Raw genomic sequence first — 25,088 nt, 5'->3', positions numbered from 1 at the left:
GAGACTTGGAGACCACTTTGTGGAACACCTACACTCAGTTCGTGACAAACGACTGCACCTCCCAGTTGCGAACCAATTCAACTCCCCCTCCCACTCCCACTCCCACTCCTTGGATGACATGTTCATCCTGGGCCTCCTCCGAAGGTTGCAGGAACAGCACCTCATGTTTCGCTTGGGAACCCTGCAGCCCAATGGTCTCACTGTGGACTTTTCAAGCTTCAAAATCTCTCCAGCCCTGACCTCATCCCAAAACCAACCCAACTTATCCCTGCCTCCTTGGCCTGTCCATCTCCTCTCCACCTATCTGCTCTTTCATCCGCCTTCCCCTCTCTCTCTCTCTCTCCTAATTTCAGAATCCTGTTCCCCTCCCCCATTTCTGAAGAAGGGTCCAGACCCAAAATGTCAGCTTTCCTGCTCGTCTGATGCTGCTCAACCTGCTATATTATACCATTTTGAAGCATCCAGTATTCATTAAAATTGCCCTATTGCCATATTTCCAAGTTAGCTGCACGTAAGCCAAGAGCGGATGACAGCAAGGAAAACAACAAAAAAATATAAAATTTATTGGTTTGACCTGATGTTTCCCACCCCCCCTCAACCGAATAGTTCAAATAAAAGAATTCCTTCCAATTTTATAAATAACCTTTATTTACTCTAGGTCCTGACTTTCAAGACAAAAAAATAAAGAACACAGTCCTGGGTTGGCTCTGGCATTGCTGTTTTAAAGGCCTGACAACACTCACCATCAAGGCTCAAGATTAGCTGTTTAAAAGGGTCACAGGGGTGTCTGAATCTCAGAAGCAGTCTTTGGGAGTGAGAGTGGATAGGCTGACAAAGCACGGGGTAGGGGGGGGAAAGCAACAAATTTCTCAGACTATTCAAGTCTTGGTAGGCTCTTGATTTAGCTTTACAAATACAAGTTTTTGTTTTGAAATATAAAAACAGATGGCAATATAATTGGATCCAAGCATAAAACTGTGATTAATTATAAGCCGTAGGCTTGCAACTTCCAACTCTGCTGACTAAAACACTTGAAAATAAACAGAGACTAACTACTCAGCTCACTCAAGGGAGATTCCTGAATGCTACTGAACTAAGAACAAAACGAAAATCAAAATTCCTCCAGTTCTTACAGCTTGAAAATTCCTCAGTCCAAAAGAAAGGATTTAAAAACTTGACTTACCAACCTCTGAGCAGCAATAAGTGCTGCGAGTGTACTGCGCCCCTGAGGCCCTGGTGCGCAAAATGAAACACGGGCTTGGCTACCGCCAAAAAATATTCCATCAGTAGATCGCTGCACTAATTCAGCTTGGTCTGCAGTTTCATACTCCACCACTGCAAAAGAAGGATGGCTACCTGAGGCCTGGGCAAGCTGACAGATGAAAAGACAAATAAGTGCATTAAAACAAAGCATTATTTCCCTCTTTAAAGTAAAATGGATTACTTTCCAAATTTTTCTGAAGAAGGGTCTAGGCCCAAAACATCAGCCTTCCTGCCCCTCTGATGCTGCTTGGCATGCTGTGTTCATTCAGCTCTACACCTTGTTATCTCTACTTTCCAAATTAGCTCAATTCATTCCTTCTTTCCAAACTAGGTGTGACTGCTCTGCCCAAAAGCAAATGCAGCATATGTTGGGCAAGTGAAGGAAGTGACAACAAGAAGTTTTTAAAATTAAGTCTTAGAGGGGTTGACTTAATAAAATGGTTTAAAACAAAATATGACTTTTTTTGGATGATCTTGTTCAGTGATACACAAGCTTCCAAAAACACAAGCCCAAATACCTAGAGCAACTTTTCAATAAGAAACAAGAAATTCTAGCATGATAGATTTAAAAAAAACAAATCTTTATAAAGTTCACCTGTCCTGGAATTACAGCCATACATAACACAAACAGATAGGACTTGGAAAACGAACAGGGTTAAAATCAATAATATTGGCTCAGTTGGTAAATCTGTTGAGAGTCATACAAGAAACAAACCGATTGATTTGACACTCTTTGGCAGACGGGCCTTTTAACTGAAAAGTTGGGGGGGGGGGGGTGGTTGGTGATAGACCCCGTTTCCCTGGTTGTTATAGTGCATCTAGACTGAACAAAAATGCATGTGAATACATACATATCACACAAAAATCAGATGAGGCAGCAATGGGCTTCCCTTAAAAGTTAACAGTTGGTGGCTGTTTACTGTTTCAGCACACAAGAACAGCCACTATAACAAGGAAGTGGAAAGTTACTGTCATCCAAGGAAACTTATTCAAAACAAGTTCGGAGAGTTTTTTTTTGGGGGGGGGGGGTAAAGAGAAGAAGTTCGATGAAATCATTTTAACCTACATTATACCATTCTGAATCATCCAATATTCATTAAAACTGTCCTATTGCCATATTTCCAGTCAGTTGCTCATAAGCCAAGAAGAGTAGACAACAGCAACGAAAAGAACAAAAAAAATTATTGGTTTGACCTGATGTTAACCCCACCCCAATCTAGAAGTTCAAATTAAACGAATTCCTTCCAATTTTACAAATGACCTTTATTTACTCTGGGTCTGATTTTCAAGACAAAAAAATCCAATATAACTATATCATCTAGCAAACTAATTGATAAAAAGAGATCAGAAACAGAAAAAAAGACACAGCACAACAGGTCAGGTTAAAACGACGCAAGTCCAAAAATGTGTGAACATCATTGTCAGATTTTGGAGGAATATTTATGCAACCAATGTTGGAGTGCAGTGTGTGATCTATGGAAAAAGCTCATTTCATCTATTTAATCTTGTTCCTTGCTTCTCGTCCATGAACGCGCCCCCCCCACCCCCCACCAAATGTCAAGTCAGCTCCTCCACAAAAGATGCACAGGCATTATTGACATTGTGACATTTAGTTAGTTTATGCAAGGCCACTTCATATTTCAGATAAAAATTCTCTTGGCACTTATCGTTGGAACATTAAACTTAGAAACACATGGTCATCATCCATTTTGCAAAACAGTTTAAAACAGTAAAAATGAAAATCAGAAGTTAAAAAAAGTGAATAGATGATAACAAGCCTTCAGATCCCAGGCAAAAGGTTTTATGGTTTCTCTATGACACAAAGTCAGGTTATCTAACTTGTATTATGATTCATAAAGCTGGATAACCAACTTAAAAAGATTACAACTTCCGCAATTACAAACAGTACATGCCAATTAACAAGAACAGCCCTGCTATACGTACCTGACAGAAAACTGGCTGAAACATCTGAGAAAAGTGCTCTGTCAGCTCCGCTGTATCCTTATAATCGTGGGGAATTTTATCTATACAAAGGCACTTGGAGTGAAGGAAATCAGCTGAGAGATGATCAGCATCTGTCCACTGCACATACAGTGTGCAAGGTCCCAGCTGTTTACCCATAAGTTCAGACTTAGCTCGAGCAGCAGAGTCCTTTTTCATATATTCGACAAAACCATAACCCTTTGAATGGCCAGTAGTCTCACTATAAACCAGGAAACATCTCTCCACATTCCCGTAAAGGCGGACCAGCTCTTCAAATTGTTGTTGAGTGTAGGACAATGGTAACTGAGTAATGCAGAGCAAGCTATCAGTAGGTTGCAGTTGAACAGATATCTCTCTTTCCTGGAAACTAGACTTGTGAAATTTGCGAATGGCATCCAACGCTTGTTCTCCATTCAGCAAAGTAACAAACGCTGAAAGAAAAAGTCTAATTTAATCAAGAAAAGTTAAACCACAACCTCTAATCATCTTTACATATGTATTCATCTATAATCCACAGCCTTCCCTGTATTAATATATCCTTAATCCCTTCAACTCAGCAATCAGGTTTGTGCAGTAATAGTTTGACTATCAAAAACCAGTATTCTGCACTAGGTACTTATTTAAAGGGTAACAATAGGGAATATTCCCTTTAAAATTTAGTTTTGCTACACAGTTCCTTTTTTTGAGACTGCGTTATTATTCTCAGAACAGGTTCTGCACACTAGCTTTCAGGCCACTGCACAATCATACAACTGAGCAGAAATTATACTTACAGGTGTTTCTCATTCAAGTCCAAGTCATAATTAAGTTACTTGAGGTGGAAGAACAGTTAGGTATTGATAAACCAAGAGCTCTACTTTGATTTTACTGACTTAGATGGAAAAATCTTCAGTCGTAAAATTATGATAGGTGACAAAAGTGGGCTGAGACATTATCAATAAGCATAAACATCTACACTTGAAACGTTAGCTTGCTCTCTCTCTCTTTGGATGCTGCCTGACCCACCACCGTTGCTCATTTTAGTAAGAGAAGCAAGTTAGGTTGGTCTCAAGATTATCTAGGTTATTGATAGTTCGTAAGCTGCAAGTTACAACGTACTTCTGGAGCAGGTGGGAATTGAACTTGTACTTCTTGGTTCAGAGAATAGGAACACTACCATTGCGCCATACAGATCCCTACAATTCTCATTTCGTGACCAGGAATTGACCTTGGGCCATGGCAATGAAAGTGCCAAATACAAATTATTACATCACCAGGGAAGCAGGCTTCATAATCTTCCATTATAAGCTAATTTATTCAATGATTTCAGTTCAGATACATTTGTCCATGTCTGCTTGTTAATAAAGTTTTTTTAAAAACCGTTGGTGACACAGGATTAGTATAGGCCTTTGGGTGCTGTTTTTTCAAGACACAGACCTGCAAGGTATACAAGGCCATAAGACTATAAGACACAGGAGCATAAATTAGGCCACTTGGCCTATCGAATCTGCTCTGCCATTCAATCATGGCTGGTAAGTTCCTCAACCTCATTCTCCCGCTTTCTTCCTGTAACCTTTGGTAATCAAGAACTTATCTATCTCAGTCTTAAATATACTCAATGACCTGGCCTCCACAGCCTTCTGTGGCAGTGATTTCCATAGATTCACCACTGTCTGGCTGAAGTAGTTTCTCCTTAACTCCGTTCTAAAAGGTCTTCTCTTCACCCCAAGGCTGTGCCCTCGGGTCCTAGACTCTCCCATCAATGGAAGCATCTTCCCAACATACACTTGTCCAGGTCATTCAGTATTCTGTAAATTTCAATTAGATCCGCCCCCTCATCCTTCTAAACTCCAATGAGTACAGAAGCAGTTAGTTTTGGTTTCTGTCAAACAAAGGGAAGCTCAATAGGCTAACCAGAACTGAATGCTGATATAATGGTCTGATTCTTTCAAGTAATGCATTTGGTAAGCGTTTTTAATGACTGACCAACCAAACACTTGCACTTATACGGCAATTGTCAATATCATCAATTTTTAACCAATGAAGTATTTCAAGTGCACCGTTGTGATGTCGGAAAGTAGCTGTTTTCTCCATAGCATATTACAACCAACAGCAACGAAATGATGACCAGGATTTTTTTTAAAATTTGAGAATTTTTAAAAACATTTTAATATTAATTGAGGGACAAAAACTGGTCAAGGTACCACGGCTAATTCCTGAGTTCCTCTTCAAAATTGTGCATGGGATCACTACATTCACAGGAAACATATATGGCCCCTGTTTCATCCAAAGGATGGCATACCTCTAGCCACACAGATGACTCCCAGTACCTCACTGGACCGAGGCTATGACTTGTGTTCAAATCTTTGAGTGGGACTCAGACTACCATGACTCAGAAACAAGAGCGGTATCAACTATGCAACAGCTGCCACAATTGCCAGCCACTGAATAATTCAGACTGCGTTCCTGGTTAAGTGAATGAATATTCAATTCAAAAACAAAATCACAGACAATTGTTAGCATATAACAGTTTTGACCTGCATTTATAGACGTGACAATAACGTGGCTTTAATAGGAGTATTTGACCTGCTTTCGAGAGAGAGAGAGAGAGAGAGAGAGAGAAACTAAACGAGAGGGACTGAGCAGTCTATGGTAATGTAAACAGCTTACGGCGCACTGGATATTTCTTTCAAAAAATGGTTGGAACAAGAGAAGAAGCCTGGATTGAGGTGATCAGCTCTCAGACCAGGATTTCTAGATTTTCTTTTAGTTTTTATAGGTCTAGTTTTAAGCAGTTGCTTTTGGAGTCTCAATGTTGGAAGCTGCCGTAAATGTCTCGTGGCCGCTACTCGAGTTCTTGCTTGAATTATTCTCTGCTGCTGGGTTGCATGGGGGGAAAAAAATGTCTTCTGAATTTCCCTTTTTTGACGAGGGATTTGTTTTCGTGATGATGGTATACTGGAATAGTTAATTAGTAACAGTTACAATATCTTTATTCTGCTAAGTTTTCCAATGGAGTCAAATTGTTCTTAGTTCTTCTTTCTTTTGTTATATTTTAGTTAGTGCTTGAATAAATTGTGTTTTGTTTAACTTTGAGTAGTTTGATCAGTCAAACTGTATCTGGAACACAGCACTTTACATTTGCCTTTAAAAATAAGAAAATGTTGGGTGTAGGCTACCTCGAAATATTTTGAAGGCGTCTGACCTGATCCAAAACACAGATTCACCGAGAAGTAAGCATTGTTCAAATTGCATTAGATGGAGATGACGTAGGCCATTTAGCCCTTCAAGTCTGCTCAGCCATTCAATAAAATCATAGCTTATGACAAATCCTCAACTCCACTACCCTGCCTTTTCCTCATAACCCTCAACTCCTTTTCTATTTAAAAACATCAGCCTTAAATATATTTAACGATGTAGCCTTGATAGCCCACTGCAGTAAAAAGAATTCCACAAATACTCTACTTGCAGGAAAAAAATCCTCATCTGTTTTAACATGTAATCCCTTATTCTAAGATTCTGCCATCTAGTCATACACTCTCCCACAAGGGGAAACAACCACACAATTTACCTTGGTCAAATCTCTAAGAATCTTTTATGTTTCAGCAACGTCAGCTCTCATTCTTCTAAGTTACAATGACCACAGGCTCAACTCACCACTCCCTCCTAATAAGACAATGTACATCTGATATCCAACCTAATGAATATTTTTTGAATGGCCTCCAAAGCCAGTATTTCCTTCCTTAAATAAAGAGAGAGACACCCTAAATCTCTTCACTGCATTCCAGCTGTTGCCTCTTTAGTGGTTTGTACAGCCTTAGCAAAAACTTTCATACTACATTCCCAGTGAAATGAAGGCCAACGTTCCAAGTGCATCAAAAAAAACCTGAAAAGAACTGCAAATGCTGTATATCAGGAACAAAAACAGAAGTTACCGAAAAGATCAGCAGATGTAGCAGTTTGTATGAAGAAAAAGAAATCAGTTAACGTTTCGGGTCCGGTGGCCCTTCCTGAGAGCTGATGGTAGCTGTTACCATCAGTTCTGAGGAAGGGTTATTGAACCCAAAACATTAACCGATTTCTTTTTCTTCAAAAAGATGCTGTCAGACCTGCTGAACTTTTCCAGTAACTTGACTCCGTTCCATTCCTTTACACTGCCTACTACGTAGTGAATCTGGATGCTAGCTTTATGATTCATAATAGCTTCAAGATCACTATTTGATAATTGCTTAGTGTATTTGTTTTAAAAAATTAAGAAAAAGAATTTGAAAATGTAAGCGATAGAATTAAGGTTACAGGAACTCCAACATTCTAGAGTGGCTTTGTTTGGCTTCACCTTTTATGTTTTGTAATGCCACTCCATTAGGATTTTTAGCTTACAAAGCATTGCCTGGTGTAAACAAAAGATCAGCATCACATGCGCTGATAAAATCAGAACTCAAATTCAAGGCAGTATTGTACAATAGAAAATCGTTGACCAGCCACAGTCATGTCCACAAAATTAACATTTTAGTCATAAACCCTAGCTATTTTAAGAATACATCCTACAGGTAATCTTTTTAAAACTGGAAAAAAAGTCAGTGATCAAACACCACTCTTTATTTTGCCACGTTAATCAAATGCACTGAGTTTTCAAACACATGCATATGCTGTACAAATGCAGGTACGCAGAGTACACATTCAGCAAGTGATGTGAACTCATGCACCCATATCACAGATACAGAAGATCACAGAATCCCAACAGTGTGGAAACAAGCTCACACCAACCCTCAGAACATCCCACCCAGACCCATTCCCCATAACTAACCTAATTTGCACACCCCTGAACACTACAGGCAATTCAGCATGGCCAATCCAACGAGCCTGCACATCTTTGGGGTGTGGGAAGAAACCCACGCAGACACGGGGAGAACGTGCAAACTCCACACAGACAGTTGCGAGGGTGGAATTAAACCTAGGTCCCTGGTGCTGTGAGGCAGCAGTGCTAACACTGAGCCACCATGCTGTCCTGATAATCTGACCAATCTCACAGAAAATGCAGACAGTACTTCAGCTTTCCTCTCACTGCAAACCAAGTCCATATCTAGAAAAAGAATCAGCCACCTGTAGTAACTAATGTAATGGAGAATAATAAGTGTTTAAGAAACTCTTCCAATACTGGAGAGGCTTTCAATAATCTTCCATCAGACTGGAGTTTAAAAAAAACCTATTATTTCAAATGCTGAAAACACCCAGGTCAGGCAGCATCTGTAGGTTCAGAAACAGTGTTAAACTTTTCAGTTCAATGACCTCTAGACTTAATTGCAAGATATGCAGTTGAACAACTTTTAACTCGTTCAAATCTAGGAAAAAAGCAGTTAATAAAGAAAAAAGATGTTCGAGGTGGGGTGAAGGGCCAGCAATGATTAAATCATGTAGTAACAATGTTTTTTTCATTTCTCTCATGGTCATAGATGCTTGAATGCTTACAGCAGGATGGGAGAGAGGGAGGGAAACTGTGCAAAGCTTTGCAATCCAAGAATATAGCAAAAGGAAGACAGAGGCCAAAGTGTGGACCATCCAGTTAGCTTGGTACTGTTAAAAATTCCCCAGAACACCAGTCTGTACCTCCCACATCCAGTAGCAAGGCACAGCCCCTCTCCATTACTAGCAACGGAGGAAAAACATGAGCAGTTGTCAAAGTCTATGCTGGTACCAGAAGGCTGTAAAGTGTATTGAAACATTGTAAAAAAATGTTAGAGTAATCAAGCACAAATTACCCTTAGGAATCTTAACTATTTTTGCTTTTAGATGTTTTCTGTTTTGCTGCAGATAACCTCTCGGACCACTTAGTTTAAACTAACTGGTCTGTAGTTTCCAATGGGATATAGTGCATTTCAATTTTTGAAGGAAACGTTGGCCAGTCCTCTCCCACCTTTTTCTTTTAAAAAAAATTTACAAAGTGTGCAATGTTTCATCTTCTCTAGATTCTTCTAAAATGCAAGTCAGATCAAGAATTTCAGTGCCTAATATTTATATTTTTTATGCAGTTCATTAACTCATTTTGTCTTCTCTACTTCAGTGGTAAAAATTAATGCACATTAATTGTTTACTATTTTGTTATTTTCCTATTGCTGCCAATGATTTTATGCTGTTCCTCCTTTTGAAACACTACTTGCATCATAATTTTATTTCCCAATAAAACTGCTTATTTTTTAAAATAATCGTTTCATAGTTTTACTTTATCCTCAATGTTTTTTGATTTTCCCAAGCGTCTGCATTCTCCCTCATCATCCTCACCCCTGCTGTACCTAGCACTCATCTCTAGTCTTAAATTTATAAATTTATTCATTTCATGTGGGCGTAGTAAGCAAGGACTCCACTTCTTTCTCCATCATATATGCTCACATATGAATTAGGAGTAGGCTATTTAGCACCTCCAGCCTGCTCCGTCAATAAGCACCAACAGATCTGTTTGCAACATCCAATTTGCATTCAAATCTACCCATATAATCACCCACTCGATCAACAAGAATCCATCTATCGCTGCATTAAAAATATTCAAAGACCTACTTCAGCCACATTCTGTAATCTCACCAGTATATAATATGCTTTTTAAGAAAATGCTTCCTTTCATATTTCCCCGCATTATACTCTATTTGCTTTGTCGCTTCCAACTCATTTTGCCTTTCGTTATCTTTCTGTAGCCAGCTTATGTCCTCAACTTGCTTTCACAGCTTTTTTTTTTACAATTAGCACATTTGGCAACTGTACCTTCCATCCCTACATCCAAATTTATATAAATATTTGAGATTGCAGCACTGAGTCCTGTGGCACACCACTCATTACACCTTACTAAGATGAAAATCACCATACAAACCTTCTCCTTAGCCGGCTAACTGAGAGCTATACACTACCATCCTAGACCACGAGCTTTTACTTTTCACAATATCCTTTGTGGAAGCTCAGTAAATGCCACCTGGAAATCTAAGTACAGTACATTCAACAATTCCCCTTTTTTATCCACAGTAAACATTACCTCCTCAAAGAACTCCAATAGCTTGGTCAAATATGACTGCCTTTTCATAAAACCATGCTGGCTGTCTGATTACCTTGAAGTTAAATGCCCTTCTGTATCTTCTTTAATGCTATTTTTCTTAACTGCCCTGTTGTTTCCTCCCTTTCGGATCAAAGGAGTGTTATTCGCTATTCCCCAACCAAATTGGACCATGTCTAAATAAAACAAATTTTTGAAAAATAAAAATCAATACATAACTCTGTCAGTAACTAAATAGCCCACTCCACATTTTAAAGCCTTAGAATGATGTACTTGGACACTTGTCAATCAATAATTTATTCAAAGCCACTTTTCTGGTGATTATAAATTTTCCTTGAGTTCTTGCTCCCTCCCATTTCCTGATTTATCACAGGTTTTGAAATGTTATTTGTTCTACGTTGAAGGTGAATGAAAAATGCCTGTTTAATTCATTAGTCATTTCCTTAATTCTTATCATTCATTCTGCAGCCTCACGTTCTGTAGGACCAATGCACACTAACTTTTCTTGTAGTGATCTCTGCATAATGGCTACAGAAAGTAATAAAAGTTTCCATTTACACTTTCTCTTCATGTTGTGTTTTGAATGTTACTTGCATTCAGACATGGAGCATTCCGTTCTTTCCATTTACTGTTTTTAAATTAGATTCTGACTTGTTGGCTGACTCAGATTCATACTGTCTACACCTTCCCTTCATACTCTGTTTAACATTTCCTATACTGATACCCTTCTCTTTGGTCTTAACTCTACCACATCTTCCCAAATTCAATTCTTGACCCACTCTACTTCCCTCGCTCTGCAGTTGGAAAGAACATCAGCCCTCAGTGATTCAGGTGGAGACTGTGCCGTCCAAAGAGATCCCATTTTCCCCCGGACTGGTGTCAGTGTTCTACAAGAAAGAAACCAGGCCAGTTTTGGAGCCGTGCATTCGACTTTCTAACCAGTTTTGCCTTGCCAATTTGCAGGTGGCTGAGGAAACAGCAATACGGGAGCAGTAGGCCATTTAGCCCCTGAAGCCTGTTTCATCATTCAGGGAGATCATGGCTGGCCTGCGCCCTAACTCCACATAACTGCCTTTGACACATATCCCTTCGCTGAAAATAAAAATATCTTGGATTTAAAATTAGCTAAATCTAGCATTCACTGCCATTTGTGAAAGAGTTAAAAACATCTACCACCTTGTGTGCGTGTAGAAATGCTTGCTAACTTTCATCCTGAAGGGCATATATTTTTAAAATCCTTAGACAATGCCCCCTAGCTCTAGACTCCCCAACCAGTGGGAATAATTTATTTACCCTGTCTTTTCCTGTTTATCAGTTCACACCTTAATCGCCTAAATTCTAAAGAAAAAATGCCTAATTTGTATCTCTCTCAACCCCAGAAGTCCAGATATCGTCTTGTAAACCAACATTTTGCTTCTTCCGAGACCAAAATAATTTTCCTAAGATGTGATGCCCAGTTCTGTTCTCAGCACTCCAAGTGGAGTCCAAACCAGGGATCTGTATAACAGCCGCATAAATCTCTGCATCCTTATACTTCAGTCAACTAGATACCAAGGCCAGCACTCCATTAGCTTTCTTGACTATTTTCTGCACTTGTTCATGGTCATTAAAGATTATGAACCCCACCCACCCCCCGCCCCCACCATTGCCTTGCCTACGTCCTTGGTACCGAATAGGCCCCAAAAGACTGGATCCTTCCCCTCTCACTACAGCTTCCTTTTCAGGACTCAGCAGCTGTCCCAAACTCTGGCACTGGGCAGGTAACACAGAATGTAGGCTCTATGTTCTGCCAGCAATGGTCACTATCCCCCTCATATCCCCACTTCATGTACCAGAGCACCACGGGCAATTAACTTGACTGTACCATTTTTCATATCAGAACTTTTGAAAATGTTTATTTTCTTCTCTGCAACTCCTCCCTTAAATTGACAAGCAAGTGAACATGCCCATCCCATTTTCAGGACCATCACTTTCACCTTTTCTCTATCCAGCTCTTGATGACTTACAGTGTAGGAGGCCACCATTCGGCCTATCACACCGACACTGGCTTGTTAAGAGCATCATTGCCTTATGTCTGTTTCCTGCGCCGCCGCACCCACCCCCACCACCGCACCCCCCCCCCCCCCACCATCACCACCACCCCTCCACACCTTTCAAATTTTTAATCCAAATAATCATCCAATGCTCTCTTGACTGCCTCAACTGAATTTGCCACTACCATACTTCCAGGCAGTGCAATCCATACCCCAATTTCTTGCTGAGTGAAAATGTTTTTCCCTCACTTCATCCTTGCTTCTTTCATAGATCACTTTAAATCTATAGCCACTTCTCCCTTTCACAAGCAGAAACAGTTTCTCCCTATCTACTACATCCAGCCCACTTGTGATTTTGAAAACTTCCATCAGAACTCCTCTTAGCCTTCTCTCCAGAGAGAACAGCCCAATCTATCCACATAACAGAAAGTCCTCATTCCTGGAACCATTCTCTAAAGCAGTTCTGCACTCACTCCATTGCATTCACATTCTTATTATAATGTAGCCCCCAGAATTGTACAAATATTCCAGATGAGGTCGAACAAGTGAATCTCAAATTCAACATTGCCTCCTTGCTGTTGTGCTCTATACTCCTATTATTACAGCAGAGGACACAGAATGCTTTACTGCTCTACCTGCTCTGCATATAGAACTGGTTCTTCTGCTCCTGCAAAACTCCTTTAGAATTATACACCTCATTTTTGTTGCCTTTCAAAATGTTCTTTCTATCGAAATGTGTTGACTTACGTTTCTGTTTGAAACTTATCGACCACTTGTCTGTCCAGTCCATCAACCAGTCTGCACACACTAAAGATATGGATAATTTACATATATTAGGAAAAACAAGGGTCCCAATGCAGTTTCTTGGAGAACTCCCCAAGAACCTTCCTCCAGCCTGACAAATATAGATTGATCATTACTCAGTTTCCTTTCACTCGCCAATTTTGCATCCAAGTTAGGGCTGAACCTTTTATTCCATGACCAAGAACTTTTCCCAAGTCTGTTGTGTGGCCCTGAATTGAACATCTTTGGGAAATTCACTGCATCAGTGATGCCCTCATCAAGCTCGTTATCTCTTCAAAAAAAAAAAGTCTAATTTACTTAAACGTGAAATCACAGATCCCTGTTTAGGAGTACAACTTTTCCCCACGTAACTAGTTATTCGGAACATAATTAGTATCTCTAGGAGCTTCCCCACCAGTGAAGTTAAATTGCTGAGATTATCCTTACAAACACTTGCAATTTTCCAGTTTTCTGGCACCTCATTCTTCTACAGACTGCGGCCACTGCCTCTGCAATTTCCATTCCAAATTCCTTAGACACATCCAATCCCAATGCTTTATCAAACACTTCTAGCCCAACTTTGAACCTTTCTATTGCTCAGGTTTCTTCCTGTCAACATAGCCTCGGTATCATCTCTCTCTCAGATAAAAACAAATGCAAAGTATTTATTTAACATCCCCACCATGCCCCTTGTTTCCAGGTATAAACCCCATTTTTGGTTCCTAATCAACCTTACTCCTTTTGCCACCTCCTGCGGAGGGGAAAAGCAAGATATGATTGATATTTCTAAAGCTGAGGGGCATTGACAGGAAGAAACTTTTCCCTTTGGTGGAGGAATTAATGACTGGACATAGATTTTAGAAAAGGCCAGAAGTTTGAAGGGGGATGGGGACTAACTTCCCCGCCCCCCCCCCCCCACCCCTGTCAGAGTACTGGAAATCTGGAGCTCAGTGTCCATAAGGGTGGCAGAAATACAAATCTTCTCAACATCTGAGCATTTAGATGTACATTTGCAATACTACAGTATTCAAGGCTATTGTTTCAAATGCTGGAAAGTGGAATTAGAATAATTAGGTGGTTGTTTTTGACCAGTACAGACTCTTTGAGCCTTAGGGAGTTCTACTGTCAATCTCTGTGTCTTTATGAATCTTACCTTGACCAAAAGCTCACTTGGGCAGACAAGAAAATTTGGAAGAACAATCCACATATTCTTTTCTAAGAAAAAGTAAGCCTTATTGCTTATGAGCTTTATATTACTTCAACACCGGCATCAATAATCAGGAAATGTTTGATTATTCACCATTGACTTACAAGATAAAAAGACAAAGCAATCTGAACTTTGTGGAAATGTTAAGGCAGTTTTCAAGTATTGACTATGTAGTTACTGTTACGATGTTAATACCGGAGAAGCCAAACACCAAACTGAAGCTGGCTTGATAGACTGAAGTTTGTTTTCTTTAAAAAAAATCATTAACTGAAAGATAAATATGCTTTGCTGCAGATTTGATTTTAACAATAAAGCAAAAGATTCCTCCTCAGAAGGACTAATAATAGATTAAACTAATAAATTAAGATACCAATTTTAGAGATTAACACACATGGTAAAAGTACAATTTGATCTCAAAAGTTTTAATTTTGCAGTACTCGAGTACCAGATAGAGACATTTTCTATCACATTTGTAGGTGTGACTCAATTGTTTCTTTCAATTCCTTGTCTCGAGTTTAATTACTTCTATTTTGATTATGCTCACAACCAAATTTATTTTCTCAGCTTCAACTAACCCCTTCAGGGCTCTAAACAAACACTTCAGCCTGGAGTTTTCTATGAAAGCTATCACACAGAGGTAGCCTGTTTGCTAACTACTGTGCACTAGCTCCTTTCTCCAGGAGAAATTCTTGTATTAAATTTCATTCCAGGGCATCAGTAAACTGAATCAAACACTTTTTTTGCATGGGTAAAAATCCTTACTCCCAATTCTTCGAAATCAAAAGCTAACAGTTTTCAAATGTTTGCTTTCTTGCCAAAACTCTCATACAAAAAAAATTCCCAATATCACTCAAGAAAAATGTGCTCATTTAAAAAAATTGAGAGTCTAGAGAGACTGACAAGCTGAATTATTAAACCCTAATACACACAGAACAAAACCCACATCATTAGCTCAAAATCTAAACTCTAAAATAAATGCCAAAATATTTAAAGTATACTTGATTCATATAATAGGTAAATAACTTGTTCCTAAAAAGAAGCGTTCCTAGTCCTGAGTTTTAATCTTGTAACAAATTTCCATTTTTCATTAAGGGCCTCTGGATACGTGACTGTTCCTGAAAGTCTTAAAATTCTAAATGCATTTAACTCATTAGAGTTTCAATGGGGTAGCAAGAGGGCACAGGGAGGAGGAATGTGAGAACTTAAAAACAGATAATCACAGAAGAAACAAACAGACAAAAAGTTATTACTTTGATAACTTTTCTGGGGAATATTTCTTCTTAGTATCCCAGACTAAACTGCAAATTCATAATCGGGAGATTTATTGTCACACATGTCTACCTGATCGTGCTGCTTTCTGTGGCAGAGCTTAATAAAAATTGTCAACTTTTAAAACCCTGTATGTAATACTGACATAGGAACTCAGTCAAATGCTTTGTGCCAGCTATTAAGCCAAGTCATGATTTTCCTCGAGGAAGAGTCAGAATATTTAAAAAAACATTATTTCAAACAATGCAGCAGCAAAAGTTCAATACGCTCCCTATCAATAACACTATTCAACTGAAACAGTACATACACAGCAAGTCTAAATAAACAATAATCCAGAAAATAAAAGTAGAGATTATCACTCACCAAAATCAGTTCGATGGTTCAACAAGAATCTTACCAAAATCCATTACTCTCACATTAAAATTAATCCCATCTTACCAGTTCCTTTGTTTTTATCCACATAGCAGTACTTCAATTCATAGTCTTTGAGTAGTTCATGTATCTCCTGAATCATGAAACAGAATCAAGAATTAGCCATCTAATCAAGCATAAACAAAATAATGATTAAATTCCATGAAACATCAAAATGCCGAGAGCTCAGATAAATAAGAACAATTTGTTGTAGTTAGAAGTCCAGATTTGGTATATAAATGTGGTTATAAAAGACAGCAGAGTGAAAAATGTGTAATCAAACTCTGAATAGAATCAGCATACTTACGAAACACTGCACTAACCAGAAACACCAATTCCAACTGATTTTATAAAACTAGCATTTTAATTTAATGTAAGTAATCCTTCAATAAATAAGCCCTTGCTGGCTACCTAGCTTCTCATTAAGGAAGCATATGTCAGATACAGGCAGCTGGAATCAAGTGAATCCCCTGAAGAGCATAAAAGGGTAGCAGGAGTATACTCAAAAAAGAGAAATCAGGGGAGCTAAAAGGGGGCAAGAGATAGATTGTGCACATAGGGTTAAGGGTATTCAAAAGGGATTCTACAATTACATTAAGGACAAAAAGGGTAATTAGAGAGGGAACAGAGATCCTTAAAAGATGGGCTATGGAAAAAACACAATCTGCCACTGCCTCGGCGACAGATCACAAGATGACATAACATGGTCAGACACACTATTCACCCTACTGTACAGAGACATGTCAGAGATGACCACAAGACTATTTGACTCCTAGGTACCAGGATAGCCCACAAACCACACTACGACATCTACTGACAAACATAAAGGATGCCACACCCACAACCAATAAAACTAAAGTAAAGTAATATATAAAATACCATGCAAGGACTGTGAAAAACATTACATAGGCCAAATTGGAAGAAAACTGACAATAAGGATACATGTACACCATCTAGCCAACAAGAGACATGACGAATTCTCACTGGTCTCAATACACACTGACAAAGGAGGACACAAATTCGACTGGGACAACATGTCCATAATAGTATGAGCCAAACAGACAATTCATGGACAGCAAGAACTGCAGATGCTGGAGAATCTGAGATAACATGATGTAGAGCTGGATGAACACAGTAGGCCAAGCAGCATCAGAGGAGCAGGAAAGCTGACGTTTCAGGCCTAATTTCTGAAGAAGAGTCTAGGCCCGAAACGTCAGCTTTCCTGCTCGGCCTGCTGTATTCATCCAGCTCTACTTGTTATCTCAGACAATTCATGGAGTTCTGGTTGGAATGTCAGGCCACCATCAAACACATTGAACTGGACCTGATATACAAGCCACTGAAAACCAGAACTTGAAGTAATGCCATCCAGCCAAGCAAACCGAGGCATACAAATAATAAGCAGGAGAGAGCACCAACGCTTCATAGGAGCCGCACTGACGGTGTTACCTAGCAGGGTGACAAAATGTCTGCAACCAAACATATCTGTTCAGTGATCAAATGTACAACTTCATGTTTTTCAACATCTTGCTAGCTAACTTGCTGTTCCTCTATCAATTTCTTGCCCATTCTTAGCTTAATTCTAAAATCCTCCCAATCCACTTGCTGACAACATTCAAAGGCCCTTCCTTTAATATCATATCACCTTTAACTTCCACCAGCTACGGTTGGACAGCATTACCTTTTTCCACCCTCACTTCCTTAAAAGAAATGCACATTTATTGCAAATTACAGTTCCACAACTCCCTACTTGCTAATCTTCTTGAAGGTGCTACTTACAATTCACTTCTGTTACCAATTGTTAATGATCCTCAATATTGCACACACTGCTCAAGTGTCAATTTTTGATGGATTTCTAGGCCATAGACAGGATGGAGCATGTACTTTTCATAGGCTCTCCTTCTTACAGCTACCTACACCCGGCACCAGTACCCAAGAAACAGAGGAACAGGTTTCAACATTGAAGATGAATCTGGGTTTCAAATGTGGTTAATTTTTTAACTTTCCTCCTTCTGCCCTGTACAAACTAATATTACCTATATTCTATGCAGTGGCATAGAAGCAAAGTCACTGGACTGATAGTCCAGAGATCTGGGCCAACGACCGGGGGTTAAAATCTCACCATAGCAGATGGCAGAATTTGACTTCAACAGAAGTCTGGAATAAAAACCTAGCCTCACAGCAAACATGTAACCACTGCTGATCATAAAACCCCACCTGCCTCATTCATGCCCCTTATAGAAGGATTGCTGGAGTCTCATGTAGGTCAGATATGTGGTCGACTGTTAACTGTATTCAACAGGATTCAGGACTTAATAAATCCTGGCTTAGGCAAAGAAATACAAGTTCCACTCATGAATTTTAAAATATCCCAACTTCAAACATATAGTAGTAAACTTGATTTATAGTTTTTAAACCAGTTTCATGATAAATTTAGAGATCAAGAGATATCAATAAAGTACCTTCCAGTACCATTTGGAGTGTAACGGTCATCACTGTTCACCCTGAAGCCTGCTATTCCAGGGTACCTTGTACACAAGGTCACATCTCAGTTAACCAATTGAAAAGTGCCTACAACAGCAAACTTGGCACAGAGAACAAAAAAAGTGTGTGCACGTGAGAAACAAACTGCCTTCATAATGCACCTTTAAGACTTCTGCACATCTGGAATCACTAAGGCCAATGAAGCACTTCTGAAATGTTAATAGTATTATAATGTTGGAAACTGGGCAAGAAAAACAAGCACAACAAACTTCCACAAATGCAACACAATCAAAGATTATTTGTTTTTTAAGATACTGATTGAAGGATAAATATTGGCCAGGACAGCATGAATAAACTCCTTGCTCTTCGCCAAAGATGTGCCATGGATTCATTTACATCAATCCAAGCAGGCAGATGAAGCCTCAGTTTAATATCTCATCCAAAAGACACACCCAGTGGCACATAACTCCATCAGTACCGCACTGTCAGCCTTGACTTTTGTGCTGAAGCCTATTACAGATTGGGTATTCCTGGATTCCACAGTATCAGTAGCCAAGTCTGCCTGTAGTTCTGCAATAGGTGCAGTGTTACAGAAGACAACTTGATATGAAGAAACAATGAAACTGAAAGGCCTCAAAAAAAACAGAATATTTTATAGATTGCAGTAACAGATGTTAAAACTGCTGGAAAGGCTACTTTTGCAGTTTTTTTATAGTTTACTGATACATTCCAAACAAAGAAATGGAGGAACAAAAATGAATAAGAGGAAAAGGACATTTCATTCGCCAATCTTGTTCTACCATTCAAACATTGGTTAAATTTCACATTCACAGTCACACTTGCCCCATACCCCTTAATACCTTTAGGTAACAATCTGTCAATATCAGACTTAAATTTTGCAATTGCTGTTGCATCAATTACCATTAAAAGAAAGCTCCACAGTTGTGTGTAGGTGGAGGGGGCTGGCAAAAGTGTGTTTCATAATTTCACTACTGAAATGACTGGTTGCACTGTTTGACTAAACCCTCTAATCCTCAGTCAAAACTTTTAGCAACCACTCAGCCCACTAGAACCAAATATAGCTTAGCCAACATGGTCTCTGACTTCATCACAAGTCTGAGCTATTTTACAGAGGCTGGTTGGAATTCTGAGGAGTTGGACAGCAGCTGGTAGGACTGCAAAACTGCAGGTTATCAAGAAGCATAATGACAGTCAATTAAAACTCATCAAGAGTGACTGGAATTTTTCAGTCAGCCTTCAGATTCCTACACAAAGGGAAGTTTAGGTGCTGGGAGCAGCCTACTGGCAGCAGACAACAGTCCATCATTCTAACTAGGCCAAAAAGTCATCCTTGCCTGGATCCCACAAGTCAAACCGTAGAAAGGGTCATCCAGTAGTTTGTTCACAGTGGCGACCTTGTTATGAAAGCCAATTTTTAATTCAAAGATATTGGAATAAGACTGTTTTCAACTTGAAGCACACTCTCCATTATTTACCTCCTACTACAGACAGCTGCAGCTGCTGCTGCTTTCAAGCTCTCTCAGGTTTTGAGGCCACTTTCCACTATTTAACAGCAAGGCTGCTCTCAAATCATCAACTGGGTACCATGCAGAAAATCAAAGAGTAATCAGTTGCCACAGAGTACATGCTTCTAATCCAAATTTCACTCTGACAGCAGGGATGGGGACATGCCAGCTGGAGACTCGCCAACTATTGGAATGGATTCCTTCCACCTTCATTCTGTTCCCATTAATATCTTAAACTTTAATTAAATAATCCTTCATTCTAAATTCCAGGGAAATTTAATCCTAACTTGGATTTTTTTTGTAATTTAAGCCAAGAGTTTAGAAATAATTTTGGTAAATCAATGCTGCACTTCCTCCAAGGCCAGTAACAACGACTTCAAGAGTAACTTCCAGAGCCAGATGCAGTGCTCCAGGTGTGATCTAACAAGATTTCATGTAGCTGAATGAAGATTTCCAAACACCATGTCTGTATTTTATCCCTCTAGATAGGGGACACAACATTCCACTATCCTTTCACAGAAATTGCTACTTGAGGTTCCAAAAGGTCACGAGGCCAGAAACGTTAACTGATTTACGGTCCAGTACCATCCCGATTCTCCCAGTCTCTGAAAAAGCAGACTGATGGGCAGAGGGTGTGGGGTGGCCCTGTTGGTGAGGAATGATATTCCGTCCCTTGCGAGGGTGGACGCAGAATCAGGAGTTGTACAGTCAGTATGGATAGAGCTGAGAAATTCTAAGGGTAGAAAGACCCTAAAGGGAGTTATCTACAGGCTCCCAAACAGTAGTCAGGATGTGGGGTGGAAGGTGAATCAGGAGTCAAAATTGGCCTGTCGCAAAGGTATTACTACAGTTGCTATGGGAGATTTCAACATGCAGGTAGACTGGGAGAATCAGGATGGTACTGGGCCCCAAGAAAGGGAGTTTGTGGAGTGCCTCTGAGATGGATTCTTAGAACAGCTTGTACTGGAGCCTACCAGGGACGAGGCAATTCTGGACCTGGTGTTGTGCAACGAACCAGTTTTGATCAGGGACTTCAAAGTAAAGGAGCCATTAGGAGGAAGTGACCATAATATGATAAGTTTTAATCTGCAATTTGAGAGGGAGAAGGGAGAATCTGGAGTGTCGGTACTGCAGTTGAACAAAGGGAACTATGGAGCTATGAGAGGGGAGCTGGCCAAAGTGCAATGGTTCAATACCCTAGCAGGGATGGCAGTGGAACAACAATGGCAGGTATTTCTGGATATAATGCAGAAGGTGCAGGATCAGTTCATTCCAAAGAGCAAGAAAGATCCTAAGGGGAGGCAGGGGCGGCCATGGCTGACGACGTAAGTTAAGGGTTGTATAAAGATGAGAGAGAAGTGTAACATAGCAAAGTTGAGTGGGAAGCTGGAAGACTGGGAAGCTTTTAAAGAGCAACAGAACTAAAAAGGCAATACGCAGAGAAAAAATGAGGTACGAAGGAAAACCGGCCAAAAATATAAAGTAGAATAGTAAAAGCTTGTTTAGGTATGTGAAAAGAAAAAAAATGGTTAAGACTAAAATTGGACCCTTGAAGTCAGAAACGGATGAATTTATTATGGGGATCAAGGAAATGGTAGAAGAGTTGAATAGGTACTTTGGATCTGTCTTCACTAGGGAAGACAAAATCTCCCAGATGTAATAGTGACTGAAGGACCTAGGGTAATGGATGAACTGAAGAGAATTTATAATTAGGCAGGAAATGGTGTTGGATAGACTGTCAGGTCTGAAGACTGATAAGTCCCCGGGACCCGATGATCTGCATCCCAGGGTACTTAAGGAGGTGGCTGTAGAAATCGTGGACGCATTGGTAAACATTTTCCAAGGTTCTATAGATTTAGGATCAGTTCCTGCAGATTGGAGGGCGGCTAATGTTGTCCCACTTTTCAAGAAGAGGAGGGAGAGAGAAAACAGGGAATTATCGACTGGTTAGCCTGACATCAGTGGTGGGAAAGATGCTGGAGTCAATTTTAAAGATGAAATTACAACTCACTTGGATAGCAGTAACAGGATAGGTCAGAGTCAACATGGATTTACGAAGGGAACATAGTGCCTGACTAATCTTCTGGAATTTCTTGACGATGTAACTATGAAGGTGGACTAGGGAGAACCAGTGACTTGGACTTTCAGAATGCATTTGATACAGTCCCACATAGGAGACTGGTGAGCAAAATCAGGGCATATGGTATTGGGGGGCAAAACACTGAGTTGGATTGAAAATTAGCTGCCTGACAGGAAGCAAAGAGCAAAGAGTAGTGATAAACGGGTCCCTTTTGGAATGGCAGGCAGTGACCAGTGGGGTATCGCAAGGTTCGGTGCTGGGACCACAGCTGTTTACAATATACATAACGATAAGGATGAAGGCATTAAAAGTACTAGTAGCAAATTTGCTGATGACACAAAGCTGGGTGGCAGTGTGAAATGTGAGGAGGACGTTATGAGAATACAGGGTGACTTGGACAGGCTAGGTGAGTGGACGGATGCATGGCAGATGAACTTTAATGTGGATAAATGTGCAGTTATCCACTTTGGTAAGAACAGGAAGGCAGACTACTATCTAAATGGAGTCAAGTTAGGTAAATGGGAAATACAACGAGATCTAGGCGTTCTTGTACATCAGTCAATGAAAGCAAGCATGCAGGTACAGCAGGCAGTGAAGAAAGCTAATGGCATGCTGGCCTTCATAACAAGAGGAATTGAGTATAGGAGCAAAGAGGTCCTTCTGCAGCTGTACAGGGCCCTGGTGAGACCGCACCTGGAGTACTGTGTACAGTTTTGGTCTCCAAATTTGAGGAAGGACATTGTTGCTATTGAGGGAGTGCAGCGTAGGTTCACGAGGTCAATTCCCAGAATGGCGGGATTATCACATGTTGAAAGATTGGAGGGACTGGGGTTGTATACACTTGAGTTTAGAAGGATGAAAGGGGGTCTGATTGAGACGTATAAGATTATTCAGGGATTGGGCACTCTGGAGGCAAGAAGCCTGTTTCTGCTGATGGGTGAGTCCAGAACCAGAGGACACAGTTTAAAAGTAAGGGGTAGGCCATTTAGAACAGAGTTGAGGAAAAATTTCTTCACCCAGAGAGTGGTGGATAAATGGAATGCTCTGCCCCAGAAGACAGTGGAGACCAAGTCTCTGGATACTTTCAAGAAAGAGATGGATAGAGCTCTTAAAGATAGTGGAATCGAGGGTTATGGGGATAAGGCAGGAACAAGATACTGATGGTGGATGATCAGCCATGATCGTAATGAAGGTGCTAGCTCGAAGGGCCAAATGGCCTACTCCTGCATCTATTGTCTATTTCTCTCCACAAATGCTGCCAACCCTACTGAGCTTTTCCAGTAATGTGCTTTGTTTATAATTTAGTTCTGTTTCCATTATCCATTGACTGTTTACTGTGTATCCATAATATTTTTAATAATCTAAAAAGGACCCAAATTTCACAGGCGTCATCTTCTCTTCCTAATTCAAAAATGGTAATTATGTAGCATGGAAACCTTTAGTGCTAATTTATGCAGGTACAAAACCATAATGATTGCTTATTATGAAATTTCTTGTCTGATTACATTTGTTCAGCCAGTAGTTTTTCAACTTGATTGGTTTGTCTCCAATAATGTACAAGGCAATATCCAGCACCGAACATGGAGCAGTAGAGATCCTTCGGGTTTAACAAGTGTAAATCAATAGAAGGAAAACAACCAGTTTCTCAATTGCACAGATGGCTTAAAAATATCCCAATTGTAAGCATAAATTCTCTTAAAATGTTAAGAGATGGGAAGGGAGAAAATGTGAACGTGGTAGAACGAAAGAAGTATTTTACAGAAACGCAACTGTGCGGCTGAAAAAAGAATTTCCTTAAGTACTGCTTTGTAAACGTAGAAAAGTTCAGCACTCACAGTGTCGAGGTGGGTGGAGTTTGTTCCAAAAAAACGGTGCAAAGCTTGGCAGCCCGACAAAAGCCCGACACGTTGCCCACCAGCACTTAGACTTTTAAATTACCCCTTACGTTATACGATTAACGATTTGTACGTTAACTTTTTTTTGGTGGCGGGTGGTCAGAAAAAAAAATGCCAAACCTCTAAAGCCAAGTCATTAGCGCTTAAGGAAACTAATTTCCGGAGATCAGACGCATTCAAAAAAAATTGCTGAAGACTCAATATAAAAAGGACAAAGGCGATTCCTTGCAGGGGAAAGTGGTTTCACTAGTAGGAGGAAGTGGAAAGGCAGCAGCAAGTAGCTAACTGAGTAACTGGAGGGGCAGTGGGAGGCGGTGGTGATGGTGAAGCTGCCCCCGCTCCAGGTCCTAGAAAGTCCATGAGGCAAGTTGCTGCCCGCAGGTGAGCGGCGAGGGCCCAACATCCACCAAAACACCGCTTTCGCAGCCAGGAGTCGGCATTTTAAAGTGACTCGCGACGTAAAGCGACCCCTCGGCGGCAAGGCTGAGTCAGAGGCTCCCCCCTCTCCCCCCCCCCCCGGACACGGCCCGGTACCTGGCTACCGCTGTCCGTCCGCAGGTTCTTCACCAGGATTTTCCGCCTGTTGCTCAGCTCCTGGCGGGTCCTCTGCAGCCGCCGCTCGATCTCCTCAGGCTCCAGCGACGGCAGCAACTCTTCTTCCCCTATACCCCGCCGCGGGAAGACGGAGCCCGCTGCCGCTACCGTTGCTGTCGTCGTCGTCGTTACCGCTACTGCTGCCGCCGCCGCCGCCGCCTGCGGATACGAGAGCGCCGCCATTTTGCAACAGCAGCCGTTACGAACCAAAGCGGCCGCGAGCCTGAGGCCAGTGAAAGAAAAAGGGGCGGTGACACTGCCCCCTCAGCCCGGAGCCGGTACTGCAATCCATCAGTCACCGCCCCCTCTACCCCGAGGCCGGTGCTGCAATTTATTAGACACTGTCCCCTCAGCTTGGGCCTGGTACTGCAATCCATCAGACACCTCCTCCTCAGCCCGGAGTTGGTACTGCAATCCATCAGATACCGTCCCAACTTCCCCGGAGCCGGGTACTGCAATCTATTAGACACCGCCCCCTCAGCCTGGGGCTGGTACCGCAATCCATCGCACAGCGCCTCCTCTACCCGAGGCCGGTACTGCAATCC

At 40.7% G+C, this 25,088-nt stretch overlaps 1 protein-coding gene across 6 annotated transcripts in view; it reads right to left on the bottom strand.

The window, feature by feature from the left end:
• The window catches only part of raver2 (ribonucleoprotein, PTB-binding 2), a 95,990-nt gene extending 71,214 nt beyond the window's left edge, over positions 1-24,776 (bottom strand). For all 6 annotated transcript variants that reach the window (XM_048538922.2, XM_048538924.2, XM_048538923.2 and 3 more), the window contains exons 1-4: positions 24,484-24,776; positions 15,992-16,058; positions 3,208-3,677; positions 1,184-1,372 (exon numbers count right to left, since the gene is read on the bottom strand). In XM_048538922.2, coding sequence (XP_048394879.1) covers positions 1,184-1,372; positions 3,208-3,677; positions 15,992-16,058; positions 24,484-24,726 — 969 coding nt within the window. In that variant the 5' untranslated portion in view covers positions 24,727-24,776. The remainder of the gene's footprint in view (positions 1-1,183; positions 1,373-3,207; positions 3,678-15,991; positions 16,059-24,483) is intronic.
• Between the last annotated feature and the right edge of the window lie 312 nt (positions 24,777-25,088).

This window comes from Stegostoma tigrinum, chromosome 8, assembly GCF_030684315.1.
Source record: "Stegostoma tigrinum isolate sSteTig4 chromosome 8, sSteTig4.hap1, whole genome shotgun sequence".
Taxonomy (NCBI): Eukaryota; Metazoa; Chordata; class Chondrichthyes; order Orectolobiformes; family Stegostomatidae; genus Stegostoma; species Stegostoma tigrinum.
Note: the sequence above shows the minus strand (reverse complement) of the source record. Positions and strands in the feature narration are given on the sequence as shown.